The 16,080-nt window shown below is 35.9% G+C and overlaps 1 protein-coding gene across 5 annotated transcripts in view; it reads right to left on the bottom strand.

Moving 5' to 3' along the window:
* The window catches only part of LOC150099350 (uncharacterized), a 350,001-nt gene that overhangs the window by 196,159 nt on the left and 137,762 nt on the right, over positions 1 to 16,080 (bottom strand). For all 5 annotated transcript variants that reach the window (XM_090404451.1, XM_090404452.1, XM_090404450.1 and 2 more), the window contains one exon: positions 11,622 to 11,754. In XM_090404451.1, coding sequence (XP_090260577.1) covers positions 11,622 to 11,754 — 133 coding nt within the window. The remainder of the gene's footprint in view (positions 1 to 11,621; positions 11,755 to 16,080) is intronic.

The following is a 16,080-nucleotide window of genomic DNA, read 5'->3' as shown; positions in this document are numbered from 1 at the left end:
GTAAAGAAAGAGATAAGAATTATCATTCTACATGAAACTGCCTAAGAAGCAAGTGAATACTAATTTGGTGCATCTCTGGAATGGTGAGGAAGACACTGCATAAATTTCAAATATCAGAAATCTGACTCAGTTTAACCAAGCTAAGTGCTAATCTGTTTACATTCCATTTGTATCAACCTTTTTTTTCACAAACTCTCGTCTCTAAACCATATTTTTCAAACACTGATCCTGAAAATCATATTCCAAAGCATATTTGCTAATAAACCTTATTACAGAAGAGATCATTTCTTAAACAGGTGGATAACAGAGGAGACCTCTGCATAGCCTTTTAAGGAATGTGAAGAACTGTTCAGAGCTTCTGACATAATGTCAAATCCTCACTCTCAAAGTAGTGCATCTCATTAATAGATATCTACCTGGATACTTAACAAACAAGGATGGATGAATGGGTAGACAATTTGTGATTTAGCTGAAGAAACTGTATTCTTATCGGCTAAAATAACATGGTGATACAAAAGGAGAGAATTTCATGCTGGCGGGAGATGTTGTCCAGTTAAACAATGACCTTGTAGTTTTCATCAGGGAACTAGAATGTACAGCTAAAAGTCAGCAACTGGAACAAACTCCAACTCAACATCAGCAGAATTAGAGATTGGCAGCATCAACGGAAAAGAAATGGAACTAGAAAAATTGGATAAATATCAGATCAAAATAATACGTATTAATTAAACAAAATCAGGTGAGATCTTTCTGAGCAACAAATACAATGTGTTATATTCCAGAAACAGCAATCAGGGAAAAGAAGTAGCTATAGTGTTCAACATTAAATACAAGGATAATCTTCTTGAATGGGAGGCATTATTCAGTTGAGTGATATAGGCAAATATCAGAAGGAGAATTAAATAATGAGACATTTGTGCCTATGGTTCCACAGAAAGCTCTTTTAAGGGGGGGGGGATTTTAAGGCATTAGAGAAGGCAGTTGACACGCAAAAAAAGTCAGACCTTGTTGGAAATCTAAACAGCAAAATAAGAAATTATCACTAGGCAAAAAGAAAAATTTTGGAGAAAAGAGCAAAAGCTAATAACAATGGTAAGTACCTGCTGGATTTCTGTTCAGGACATGGCCTAGTTGTTATCAGCATGTTTCAATGTAGATAGGTGCAAATTCACATGTAGAGAAGTGCTATGTTATCAACAATAACATAGTCCTATTGACTATGTTATTGTTGATAGTGACATCTTCATACTGGTTTAGGACATAAGAGTATACCAAGGATTTGAAATCTTAAATGATAACCATTTAGTTTTGAGCAGGATAAAACCGAATACCACACTGAAAAGAAAAATGTGTTGAAAAGAATCAAAGCTGAGCAGCTTCCAGAGGTAAATGGCAGACTAGAAGATTTAAATTAAAAAAAAAAAAAAAAGAGTCTGAAAACAGGAAACAAACCTTAGAGAGTCATTGGGAGACTGAAAAAAACTGATTCATCTAGAGAAGCAAGTAGTGAAGTTGATTGCAAGAACAGAAAACTTTCAACTCTGTGGTGAACTCAAGAAGTTAAAAGCAGTCAAGGAAAAGAAGAAAGTATATCAAACGTTCCTAGCAAGTTAGCTCGTGCTCAGAAATACAGAGGAAAATGTAAGGAAGTGAACATATAAAGTCCATAATTTACAATGAAATAAAATAACTTTTACTCTCTAAAGAAAGAAAATGATACATTAATTGCAAATAACTTCTCTTTAAGATTCTAACCAAAAGAATTTGAAATCAGGTGCCTAAACTGTCTAATTACAGAAAGCTCACATCACCTCATTGCTACCAAGCATTAAGAGTGGGAGAGGAGTGGGCATTTTAAGAAATCTGGGTGCTAAAGCCAGAAAGCATTCCCAGTATAACTACAAAAAGGGGAAGAAAAAAAAATCTTATTCTGAGGTTTACTTAAATGATTAGAATTCAGTTACAATTTAAACCACTACTACTACACTTGAATATTAGTACATTCAGTGTAGTAGTAGTACTTTAATCTTTGAATTTCTCCACAGTGCATTTTTTTTTTCATCTTTATTAAGTCATTCCATTAAAAACATTAAATTCATCTCATCCAATTTTAAGAAAATCCCTTCAGAAATAAGAACACCCATCACAGTGCAATAAATATTTTAGATTGCAGACAGAGAACAAAAGCAACTACTGCAGTTCTAATACTCCTTTCTACTAAGCTTAAAGATCTGCATTAACTGGAGTGAAACTAGCTAAACAAAAGTCATGGGAAGACTTTGGTAAGAACAGAGAAAATAAATATCAAGAAGGTGACAAGATATTCTGGAGGTTGTTGAAAAAGATTAGAAATAGAGGAAAGAGTGCTGTAAAAGGATGACAGATAGATAGAGATGATAAAAGTGACATGAAAACTGGAGAAAAAACTGGAAACCATCTGCATTAACTGGAGTGAAACATCTTAAACAAAAGTCATGGGAAGACTTTGGAGGAAATGGAGAAAAGAGTGCTGTAAAAGGATGACAGATAAACAGAGATGATAAAAGTGACATGAAAACTGGAGAAAAAGATATCCTTCATGTATGGAGTAATTACTTTGAAAAATTACTAAAAAACAAGCAGTGATGACAGCACAGTGGAAAAACCACTCAAGAGACATGCAGTCAGGAACACATATCCATACTTGAAGTAGAAAAAGCCATCAAAGGCCTGAAATGTAGAAAGGCAGCTGGAGTAGATGATATTTGACCAGAAATATTCAAGCTATAAGTCTTACGGTGGTTGCACTGCATGGTTCAGAAGGCCTGGAATTCCAGATGATTGGAGTAGAGCTCTCATAGCACCCATATATAAAAAGGGAAATAAAGAAACTAAAACATCCAGAGGTATTTCCCTACTGAGTGTTCATTAAGATTTATGCAAGTATACCTGATAAACGGTTGAGAAGGATTGTGGAAGGGAAGCCTGGTGAAGAGCAAGATGGATTCAGGCCAAAAAGAGGCAGTAGGGATCAGATTTTCACTTTATGACAAACAAATAGTTGAGAAATCATGGGAATATAACAAAGATGTGTATTTAAGTTTTGTAGATCTGGAAAAGACATATGACAAGGTGTCAAGAAAAAAGCTATTCAAAACACTACAGTTGTATGGTATCAATGGGGCATTATACCAAGCAATACTTAGTCTCTATTTGAGTTGTAAGTCAGTAATTAGAATTGAAGTCCAGGAAGCTGGTTTAATGTTAAATCTGGTGTCAGATAAGGATATGCATTATTCCCTATGTTATTCATTCTCTGTATGGATCACATTATGAAACAAAAGTGGTATTAAACCTGATATCAAAATTAAAAATGTTAATCTCAACTCTTTACTTTATGCAGACGATGTTATACTTCTAAATAAATCCATTACAAGTCTGCAAGATTCCCTGACTAAATTAAATACTGTTGTAATAGATATGGTATGAAGGTCAGCAATAAAAAGACAAACAATGAAAATAGGCAGAAGCACTGAAAACATCAACTGCATTGCGAATGGAGAACCTATAGAACAAGCGAAACATTTCAGCTACTTAGCCACGATTTTTAGTGAAGATGGTAAATTAAATATGGAAATAGACAACAGAATCAACAATGCTGGTATGGTAGGAAGTCAACTGAATAAATTTATATGGAATAAGAAAGAAATTAGTCAAAACACTAAATAGCTGTATACAACACAGTGTTCAAGCCAATTTTAACTTGTGGATCTGAGAGCTGGGTTAGAAATAAAACACTTATCAAAGACTAGAGACCACAGATATGAGTCCTGAGAAAGATTAGGGCAGTGAACAGATGGCATCAATGGCAATATCATTAAAAATGAGGATATTCATTGTTAGCATCCAGGAATGTGTTAGGTGATGGTCACTTAAATAGAATGGGAGAGGATATATAGGTATAGGCACTTTTTACTGTATATCAATCCAAGATATAGGTGGATTGATATAGTAAAAAGTGCCTTAGAAGAGAAATATAAGATCTGATAATGTTGGAGTCTTCACAAGTAACAGATTGATTTGGAGGAAAATTGTAGATAGGAAGTAGTGGTAATATAAGTTTTTCATGTAGTATTGTCATATCCTGTACACCTCTTGAGTGTACATGTCAGGAATTTGATGAGGATGATTAATCTACAGATTCCGTTTTGTGTATTTTAGCAGGATAGAGAGGATTTGTAGATCAATTTGACCTTGAATTCAAATGAAATTCAAGCATGCCCGTATCTCTTAAGATTTTTAAGTGCAAGTCCTTGGGACCAGATTTTCTAGAAAGAAAACAAGAGAAAGTTAATAGCATGGAGGAAAAGGATTAAATTATCTATCAATATGCTGTGAACTTGTAATCAAATTCACCATGAAAACAAAATCTGCCAGAATGGCTGTCAAACTCATTGTTTCAACATATAACCTTTCAGCATTCAGAGAGAGAGAGAGAGAGAGGGGGGGGGGGGGCAGCACACTATGATGAATAGTGTAGCAAACATTCTCGAAACTTGCTATTAGAAATGGAAGGTTCAAAAATTCATATTGTAAATTGCACATCCCAAAATTCATACACCCTGAAAGTGCTCAATGACTACAGCACAGACTCTTCTTCTTCAGCTGCTCCCATTTCTATATGGGGTCGCTGTTTCTGATGAGTCTTCTCTGCTGATTTCTATTGTAGACTGCATCTTGGACCAGATATTTCTTCTTTCTCAAATCTTTCTCTGCATTATGTTTCCATCTCTTCCTTTGGTTTTCCTCTTCTTCCTTCTTGTATATTTCCATCATCATGATACTTCATCGGTCATATTTTTCATTTTGCCTCATTACATGTACCTACATCTTAATCATGCTTGTATTTTGTTTGTAATTAGTCACCTTTACGGTACCTCTAATGTGTTTATTCCTCATCTGATCTTTCCTTTTTACTCCATACAGCCATCGAAGAATCCTCATTTCTATGGTGCTAATCTTGCTTTCATTGGACTTCTTCATAGGCAGTGTCTCCAATCCATATAACATTGTAGGTGTCACTACCATTCTGTATTCTTTTCCTTTCAATTTCACTGGAACTTTTCTATCACACAAAATTCCTGACATTTCTTTCCAATTCTTCCATCCTGCTGAATTCTGTTTATTGACTTCCCTTTCCACTTCACCTTCACTATCCATGACTGGAACCCAGGTATTTGAATTTATCTACTTTCTTAATGACTTCTCCATTCAGCACTACATCTCCTCAGTGTTAACATTTTGACCACACACCAGATATTCAGTTTTTCTTCCGCTAACTCTCAGTCCTCCCTAATACTCTGTTCCATCTTATCAGCTCTTGTTCCATTTCCTCTCATTTCTGTCATATAGCATACTCCAAAGTGCTCTCCCTCTGACTTGCTCTGTCAAAGTATCTATTACTACATTAAACAGAAAAGGACAGAGTGCTGATCCCTGATGTAAACCAACTGTTACCTCACTGTTATTCACAAACAGCTCCTAACTGTTGCTTGCACATTTCTGTACATTTCCTGTATCAGTCCAACATATTTTTCTGGTAGTTTCTTTTCTCTTAAACTCCTCCATATCACTTTTCTGGGTACTTTGTCATATGCCTTCTCCTAGATCTATAAAATCAACATGTAGTGGCCTTTGTCCTTCCATGTAGTATTCGATCATCTGCCTCAGAGATAAATACTGCATCCATAGTTTCTCTTTGAGGAATAAAACCAAACTGTTCTTTTGCAATATTAACTTCTCTCAACCTCTATGATTTTTTCAAATGACTTCATTGTATGACATAACTAATTCCTCTATAATTACTACAGTCCTGTATATCTCCCTTCCCCTTCTGCTCAGTAACATTGACTCAGTTGTTTTGACACATTTTTATAAAGAGATTTAATGACTAAAACCGAGAATAATTGCAAGGCTTTAATGATATAAAACATTACTAGTTTCGGCTTTTGACAGCCTTCTTCAGATGTCTTCTAAAAATAAGAAACAGCAATAAAAACACTGAAGTTTAAAACTGAGAAGCACGGGAAAATTGCAGTACATAATTGACATGAAAAAACGTTGTATTTACATTTAAGTTGTTCTTTTTCTTTCAAACGTGGCATTGTTTGTTGAGTGCATGCTTACAGACTCTCGTGAATGCCAGTACTGAACAACAGCACAGCAGCTATCAGAGATGCTGTAGCTCAAATTGTTATTTAAATGTTCATGATTAAGGATGATTTCTCTGGACTCCACGATTTTTCTTTCAAACTCATCATGGCAATGAAAGATGTTTTCGGATCTATCCCAGCAGATTGAATGATCCTGGTGTTCATCATCAAGATTGTTCGAGAAAAGAACATGACTAAAAAAGGCACTGGCATGTGTTCTTTTGTAAGAGATGTCTCTCTTGTGTTCCTCCATACGTAATTCAATAGATTTATTTGTTTGACCAAAATAAGGGAATTACAATCACACCATATCTTATATACGCCAAGATATTTCGCATTATGATGATGAGGCTTCGGATGGCTTACTAGCGAGCAGATTTTTGGAAGTGTAGTGAATAAGGTCCTGATGTTGTACTTCTTAAGAACTTTAGCTAATTTTTTTGGAAACTGAACTGATGTATGGGATGGAGATGTTACTCTTAAAGTTGGTTATTTCTTCAGTGCAGTGGCTAGGAGGATTTAGAAGAAATTTTTTAATGGTTTTATGAGAATATCCATTTTGTCTAAAGATATCTGAGAGGTAATTTATTTCTTTTTGAAGTTCATCTGGGTCATTCAGAAGAGAGCGTGCTCTATGACCCAAGGTAGAAATAGTTCCAAGCTTTTGTGGAGGAAAATGATGGGACTGAATGTGAAGATATCTATTAGTTTGCATAGGTTTTCTATATATTGAGATTCTAAATTTTCCAGAACAGCGTGGAAGTTTTATATCCAGGAATGGTAGGAAATTGTCATATTAAGGGAATATTAATATCATATTAATGTTCACGATTAAGGGAAAACAAGAGAGACATCTCTTACAAAATAACACATGCCAGTGCCTTGTCTAGTCATGTTCTTTTCTCGAACAATCCTGATGATGAACACGCGGGTCATTCAGTCTGCTGGGATAGATCTGAAAACATCTTTCGTTGCCATGATGAGTTTAAAAGGAAAATTATGGAGTCCAGAGAAATCATCTTTAATTGTGAACATTTAAATAACAATTTGAGCTACAACATCTCTGATAGACACTGTGCTGTTGTTCAGTACTGGCATTCACGAGAGTCTGTAAGCATGCACTCAACAAACAATGCCACGTTTGAAAGAACTTAAATGTAAATGCAATGTTTTTTCACGTCAATTATGTACTGCAATTTTCCTGTGCTTCTCAGTTTTAAACTTCAGTGTTTTTATTGCTGTTTCTTATTTTTAGAAGACATCTGAAGAAGGCTGTCAAAAGCTGAAACTAGTAGTGTTTATATCATTAAAGCCTTGCAATTATTCTCGGTTTTAGTCATTAAATCTCTTTATAAAAATGTATCAAAACAACCGAGTCAATGTTCCTGAACGCATTTATAGCCTACATGACGAGGCATCTCTAAATAATATAAACGAAGCTTTAAAAAAAAAAACACTGAAGAAGATAGGACTGAACGTTAACAGGTTAGTATTCTTAAAACGTAAATTTCATGCAGTCTTTCCCAATTTCATCTGTTTTAAGGTGAATATAACAACAGTACGTGCCAAAAAAAATCTATTGGAAGGCAAAGTTAGATCTACTCAGCGAAAGAATTTCTGATATGAAACATACTCTGGCTTTTTTGTTCAACAATAAAAGATCTTTAGCTCAAAAGCTTGAAGAAGTTCTGGATAATGATAGTTTGAATGAGTTTTTTTTATAAATAGTGAAGCTCAAGCAACACAGATACAATATAATAACAAAGTTAACCTTATTAGAAAATTTGAGAATCTTAAGAGAATGCAGGATACACGATTTTACAAAAGTCCACATCAATCCTGACAAAGTTGTAATAAACAATTCCTCTCACGTTCTTACAGCAGCCGAAAAAAGCATTCTCTGCAAAGGTCTTAATTTTATTCCTTTGCCAAGATTTATTCCTACCGAATCTCTCCTTACAAAAATAGAAAAGGCCATTTCATTCCTACCTACTCAAGATGCTAAACTTCTATGTATTGAATCTATATTCATTATTAATAATGCAAAACCTCCAACAGACAACATTTCTTCAGCTGAACGACAGGCTATAAAAAGCCTAAAAAACAACAGAGATATAATGTTACCAGCAGATAAAGGCAATGCTACAGTAGTACTCGATTCTGAAGAATACCATAATAAGATGCTTCAATTACTTGAAAATAATACTTATTCAATACTACAGGAAGATCCAACACGGGAACTACAAAACCGCACAAACAATTTATTGAAGACAACAGCTGAACTATCTCACAACATTCGGCTTTCTCTACGCATTCTTCATCCACTTATCCCATGTATTTATGGAGTTCCAAAAATCCACAAAGAAAACATCCCTCTTCATCCAATCATGGAAGATATTGATTCTCCGAGACTTACAAGCTTTCTAAACATCTTGCTAAATACCTCAAATGTTTTTCTAACAAGTCTTCATCCTTCGAGAGTAGTAGTAGTGTTTTATATCATTAAAGCCTTACAATTATTCTCAGTTTTAGTCATTAAATCTCTTTATAAAAAAAAAAATATACACACACACACCACCACCACCACATTGTCCCTATTCCTCAGGAATCACCTCCTGACTATAGATCTCCTTCCACAGATTCCATATTAATTCAATGCCTTCATCTCCTAATGCTTTCCAGACCTCCACTGGTATTTCATCTGGTCCAGCAACCCTTCCACTCTTCATTTTGGCCATTGCTCGCACCACTTCCATTCTGTCAATTTCCCTAGTCATTCTTTCATTTGTTAGTCCCTCTTCCTCATTCATCAACTTCTCAAAATATTCTTTCCACCTGATCTGAATACATTCTGATGTTCTTATTATAATTCCATTTGCTCCCTTAATCTGCTTCACTTTGTAGATATCTTTCATTGCTCTTCCTGGCAGAAACTCAAATCTCACCCCCCCCCCCCCAGCACCACTTATCTCAACCTTCCAAACTACTCGCTCTTTAACAACTTTCATCTTAAGGGTGGTGCCTGCGCATACATCTGCTCTGACATACCTTGCCAGAGAGCACCCAACTTTGACCTTCTTTGGTTGAAAATATCCCTTCCCACTCAGCCCAATTCATCTGCTGTCTCTATGGCTCCCCACACAACCAACCACCCTGAGCTCTTTAATTTCCTCTCCCTAAAAATCGACTTTCTCAAATCCCACTTTCCCAACAGCAAAATCATCCTCCTAGGAGATTTTAATGTCCACAACATTAGCTGGCTTTCCACCTCCAGTTGTACAGATCTTACAGTCAGAGATGTTAAAACATTTGCCATCACTAACGACCTTACACAACTTGTTCTGATGCCAACCAGAATTCCAGATAACCTAAACCACTCCCCTAACACCCTAGATCTCTTCCTCACCAATGACCCCCTCCAAATACACAGTGAAAGTAGTGAGCCCCGTGGGCAATTTTGAGCACAACCTAGTGCTCATCTCCTCCCCCATGCAACGTTTACACTCCCATACAAGAGTAGTTTGGCACTATAACATTGCCAAGTTGGACAGCTGTCTCAACTTCTATGCTGCATTCCCATGGTTGGACTATTATTTCTGGCCGTCCAACCCAAACATATGCACCGAGCTCATTACCAAAGTAATCCTCACCGGCATGAATACATACATTCCACACAGCACTCTGAACTGCCATTCTCTAATGAAACCCTGGTTCTCCAAAAGATGTGTCAAGGCTGTACAGATGAAACACCAGCCATACCACAACTAGCTGAAATCAAAAACCTCATCCTCCTTCAAAGCTTACACCGAAGCCTGTAACAGACGCTTCCAAAACAGAGTTTGAAAGAGCAAAAAGCAGGAAACTAGCAGCCTGTCCAAACGGCAGCTGAGCCTTTTGGTCTCTCGGCAAAGCAATTGGCCGTAACTTCTGTCCAACTCTATTCCCACCCCCTATCATACCCAGATGGTTCTACTGCATCATCACCCACAGAAAAAGCCAATCTTCTGGCTTCGTACTTTGCTTCAAATGCATGCATAACCGACGATGGTAAATGTCCCTCAACCATTCCAGACACCCAACATACAATGCCCCCCCCCCCCCCCCCCATATCCTTTTGTCAGGATGAGATCAGAAAAATACTGTCCAAATTAGACACACAAAAGTCTCCTGGCCCTGATGGCATTCCCCCAATTGTTCTGAAAGTTTGCTTTTACGATTCAATGCTCTTCCTGACGTTGACCCTCCCCCCTTTATCCAGACTTTATCTATAGCCCAGAAGCATTCCCTTTAAATTAATCTAACAAGAACACCAGCCATTTTGAAGAAGGCCTGCGACAATCACATGAAAGAAGATTACTCACCACAGACAAGAAGGCAGTTTCACTTAATATTTGTGATGAATTGAAAATTAGCTTACTGAAATTGGCCATTTGTCTCCCAACTTTGAATTCTGATTCATCTAATGAAAGCGATAAAACATTTTTCCAGCCTGGTTGCAGTCCCTCTTCAAATGGTTAACACACCTGCTCTCCACAGAGGTGTAGCTAGAGGGGGGGGAGTGGAGGAAGCGGTCCATCTCGGGAGGCACTTTGAACCTTTTTGAACTTTTGTAATGAATTCTAAAATACAGTCTCGAGAACTCATTTCCAAATATTGTAATACTACTGCGAATTTTCCTCACAATTGCTGTAAGTGTTGCTAGTTGTGAGAGGAGTTTTCCTAAATTAAAACTTATTAAGAATTACCTACATTACTATGAAATAGACTTCGCCAATGTCAGACGATTTTGCTAACAGAAAAGCAAGAAAAATAATTTTCTTTTTCCAACATTTTAGAATGTTGGAATTAAAGTTTTACTTCAAAAATAAACATAGTGTTTTAATTTATTTCCCTATATGTCGTGTTGACTTTTTGTATATTTTTGATGTGTATTGAGAGGATAGCAAAAGCTCTAGCTACACCACTGGCTCTCCAATCAACAGACTGCAGGCTCATAGCCCACCATGGGCATGGGTACTTGTGAATGTCTTTAGGTTGGAGATGAATTTCATCGTCAAGTGTGAAGCCAAAGTCGCTTGAAAAAGTTCCAAATTTGGTCTCTAGAGCAGTTTCCAGCTATGTAAAAAATTTAAATGTGTACACACACACACGAAACTGATAAAAAATAGAAAAATCTTTAGCCCACCTGTGGTACAAAATTTACTTACAGGTTTGCAAATAACCTTTCATGGGTGGGAGCAACAAAAAAGAAAAAAAAAATTAGTTACTTTTCACAAAGTAAAAAAGATAGCACAGATGCCAGGAAATGGCATAACAGCTGTCAAAAGTTCATCAAGAAAATATTCATTTTTGAATGTAATAATGCAGAAAGATACATATTTGGAATTTACATACAATATATTCACAGGAAATTAAAAGTTTAATACTTACTTTGTTCCCTTTTCCATACAGAATTTTGAATTGTGCTTTTTATACCTTTGTTTAACACTAGCTGCAACTTTTTTAATGAGATTCTTTTCCTTACAATTTTTTCTTCGTGCACATGTATTACAACTCCAAGTTCCTAATAATTAAATTTTAAAAATTATTTAATGTTCATTCAAATTCATAAAAATTAGAATCACAGCCAATTAAATATAACATCAATAATCAACTGCTTTTCAATTCCAAAATGAAAATTAAAACAACCTTCCTTACCACTTGCTGTTACAAAAATAACCACAGAATCCACAGTATGTGAATCAAATCTGTGTAAATGCCCAAATTGTAATATGTGCATAGAGAACAAATTCCAAAGTGTAGTCAAAGACTACCATTACTCAATAAAGAGCAGATCAAGATTTTTTTTCACTTGAAGTTAAGAAATTACAAGGAAACTACAAAACAAGGCACCAAGAGTTGGCACAGATGTTACATACATATCATTGCTTTCATAATGTATGCTTTTGGATATATGTGATATGAATGAACAAAAATCCTAGCTGTTATTTAACCAAGCTGGTAATCTTCACATTTATTTAAAATTACTGATTTGAACTAAAATTTCTACACCAGTAAAATATGAAATGTGCATTTTAGCTACTTGCAAACAAAGACTATCATGAGATTCACCAAATGCATTATCTACACTGTATTGCCATAAATGCAGTTTATAACTTCTGCACACAACCATGCTGCCCACAGAATTACATGAGCCCAGTTCCATTAAGGGCATTGTGCACAGCTAACATTCATGTGTTTATCAGTAGAGGAGTTATCTTGCTGTACAGGTTAGCACGATGGGGAGATTATGAGAACTGTGTAGCTGTAATAACAATTCACAAGATTGGAATGCAGCCACCTGTTGTTTTCAACATGCTAAAAATACTTGGAATCGATAGATGTTTGTGTATCGAACTATTAACCATTCTAACAATATAGAAGATGCATCTGACTGAAAGGAAAAGGTCGACCAGGCTATTCAAAAGCTGTTGCATCCTAACACAACACAGTTGCGTTAGGATGCAACAGCTTGTGAGGGCATGCCTCTGCTGTAATCCTGTGTGAGAACACAGAAAGCAATATTGCGAGAGATGAACATTTTGCAGAGAATAATGTCACATGTACTAACTGATGACCAGAGCCTATCATTCTACTGGACACTTCCTAAGAGTACAACTTATGCAGCAGAGGGTGATAAAATCAAAAGCACTTCTCCAGTGGTACGCACACTACAGACACAGAGATATCCTCTTCACAGATGAAAAGATTTTCCACTGAAGAGTTGTTTTAACTGCCAAAACTATCAGGTATATATGCCCTGATGAATGGTTGCACAGCATGTGCCATAGCACCCATGATTCAGAGGATCATCACCCTGCATCAGTGATGGTTTGGTGGGAGTGATTTGTTGGGGAGGGGATCTCTCCAAGAGACCCCCCCCCCAATAAATCACCAAATTTCTGCAAGAAACAGGTCAAAACTTCTGCCAAAGTGTATCAAGACCTTTGTGGTGGGCTACGCAACAGTAGTTGGAGGCAAACGTACCTAATTACATATCACCATCTGATTGGCCATCTGGAAGTCCTGATCTAAATCTGTTGGACTTCAAATTGTGATCAAAGATTGAGAGAGCAGCCTGCAAGAAACAACATTCCAGCATTGTCAGCCTGAAGGTGGATTTGGAGGGAGCAGTGGCAGTATTTCCATTGGATGCTGCGAATGTTGCATTCAATATGTGGCCTCACAGACTTCAGGCATGCATGAGGCAAAAGGTGAACATTGCAAACATTGAGTGCTGCTATATGAACATTATACATGTGGTTTGTATGTGCTGAATGCTGTAAATGATTTAGTAATGGATTAAAGGTTTATGTACTGGTCAAGCTGCAACAGTATTTATGGCTAGACCAGGTATAAATAGCAAAGAAACATAATATTACGTTTCTTAAACAAGAGTTGTGTAATGTCAATTTATAAAAATTGTTCTTCAATTCTTCAATGTGATACAGTGACAATGTGTAAAGCTACCTTTTTTCCCAGTGCCAAAATGTATTACAAACATAACAAGGATGGCCAATCCAAACATGGATAACATCTAGTCTCCATGTAGTGCAGCAAGTGAGTCACTACTCACATTACAATAATAATCAAGTTACTGAAATGCATAACCCTTGGAGTGTAGAGCATGTCTAAATTTTTCATGTCATACTATCACCAATTTTCCAAATTACTGTTATATCAGAGCTCCAATGTTGTCAGATCTTATATATTGGTATATAATCCTTCGGGTATATTTTTCCTGCTGTCCTGGAAAAAAAATCTTACTTTTCTAATCTTTCCTATTTCACCATGTTTAAGTGAACATACATGAAATTAGCTCTGCTCACACATTCTTGAATGCCAATAATAAGTGCCTTTATAAAATCCTTGTTTTTCATGATTCTGTCATTGATGCCATCTTTTCACTTCTCTTATCTTTTTCATATCAGTGGTCTCCAGTCTATGATCACGTGTTTTATTGCTAACATGATCTAAGATCCAAAAGTTAAAATTAGTTTGAGCAGTACATATAGCTTGTTTAGTATTTTGAATAATTTCTTATTCCATACAAATTTATTCACCTGACTTTTTACAATACCAGATTTGGCTATATTTCCATATTTAATTCACCATCTTCACTAAAAGTAATGCTAAACAGCAGATATGTTTTACTTTTTCTATAGGCTCTCCATTCAGGATGGAGCTAACGTTCGATGTTCCTGCCTATTTTCAGTCTGTTTACTGCTGATTTCATACCAAATTTATTACTATAGATATTCAATTTAGTTAGAGAATTTACAAACTCTTTACTATATGCATATGCAAGATTCTCAACATAAATAATATGAGAGTAAATAGCTAATATTAACACCGCGAAGTTTGATATCAGGTTTAATATGCTTTCCTTCATAATGTGATCCACACAGATGATAAATAACAGTGGAGATAAAGTACATGTTTGTCTCAAACCTGATTTAACATTAATCACCATCATGTGCTTTTTCAATTCTTAACCGCTGACTTACAATTCAGACACTACGGTCTGTAATGCACATTGGTGTCCAAAATCCAAGGACGAACACTATTTCGGAAGATTACAACTGCAAATTCAGATGAATCAGCTGGTGGCAAATTTGTATAACTGACAATTTGAGTAGAAAGTGGGTACACATTCAAATTTTCGAATCATGTACAAAAGGGCAACACTCAACAGGATGAAAGGCAAAAGGTTGTGCTAAGTGAATTGTGTTTAAAGGAAGCTCTTTTCATGAAGGAATAAATTACAAACTTGGATGTCTTGTAATGCCTTAAAGATATCATCTAGATCAGTGCTTCCCAAACTTCTGGATGTCAGGGCCCCCTTTGGAAAAATTTCAATATTTCATGCCCCCCCCCCCCCCCCAAATCGAAAAAAAAAATTGTAATATAGACATATATTATTTTAATATTTATTGTATTTATATTCAATAAATGTAGTACTATCATATCCTGTACACCCCTTGAGGGTACATGTCAGGAATTTGATGATGATGATATTCAATACAAAACATACACAGCGAATATTGCAAAAATCGAATGCAAATATTACATTTTTAGCATGTTACATACACATTTGACATAGCACATTATCTCATATTTTTATATAGATAGATATATTGTTATTGTATTGCAGTACAAGCACATGAAAGGTAAAACGATTAGCAATAAAGAAAGAATTAAAAACATAAAAGAAGTTTAATAACAATTTAATGTGATGGATGTGTGTCAATACTGCTACACAAAAAGTCAATATCAGAGTGAAATATTTGAAACTGCAATTCTTAGATTTCTGCTTTGAAATGAAACTTATATCAATAAGCATATATTTACTAATATTCATTAAGCGCCAAAATAAACAGGAAGTAAAATTTGCAAACCCAGACCAATGTGCATTTTTCCATTAAAATATAAAAATTAAATAATAAAACTTAAATACATTTCTTTTAAGATAAAAAAAAAAAAAACCACTTAGTCTGAAAACATTTTAAATCTGTTTTCATTATTTCACGGACCCCACCCCCCTCAACAAACCTTCGGCTCTCAGGGGGGGGGGGGGTCGGTGGCCCACAGTTTGGGAAATGCTGATCTACATGATTTCACACAAGAAAGAACTATTGGAAAGCTTGAAGAAGGCTGCAGAATTACTGATATTGTCAGAGTTTGGAACCTCACACAGTGTTGTATCCAGGCTGTGGGCAGCGTTGAAAACGCTGCCCAGACATTTGCTAGGAGATCGCCCTCTACCTCCTACCACAAATCACAAAAAGAGCTTTTTACTTATAACAGCTAAACATAACGACATCACAGCAGGTCAGTTTGCAAATTGGCA

The sequence above is a fragment of the Typopeltis vanoorti genome, chromosome 14 (genome assembly GCF_054136105.1).
Source record: "Typopeltis vanoorti isolate ZY-2024b chromosome 14, IOZ_Tvanoo_1.0, whole genome shotgun sequence".
Lineage (NCBI taxonomy): Eukaryota > Metazoa > Arthropoda > Arachnida > Uropygi > Thelyphonidae > Typopeltis > Typopeltis vanoorti.
Note: the sequence above shows the minus strand (reverse complement) of the source record. Positions and strands in the feature narration are given on the sequence as shown.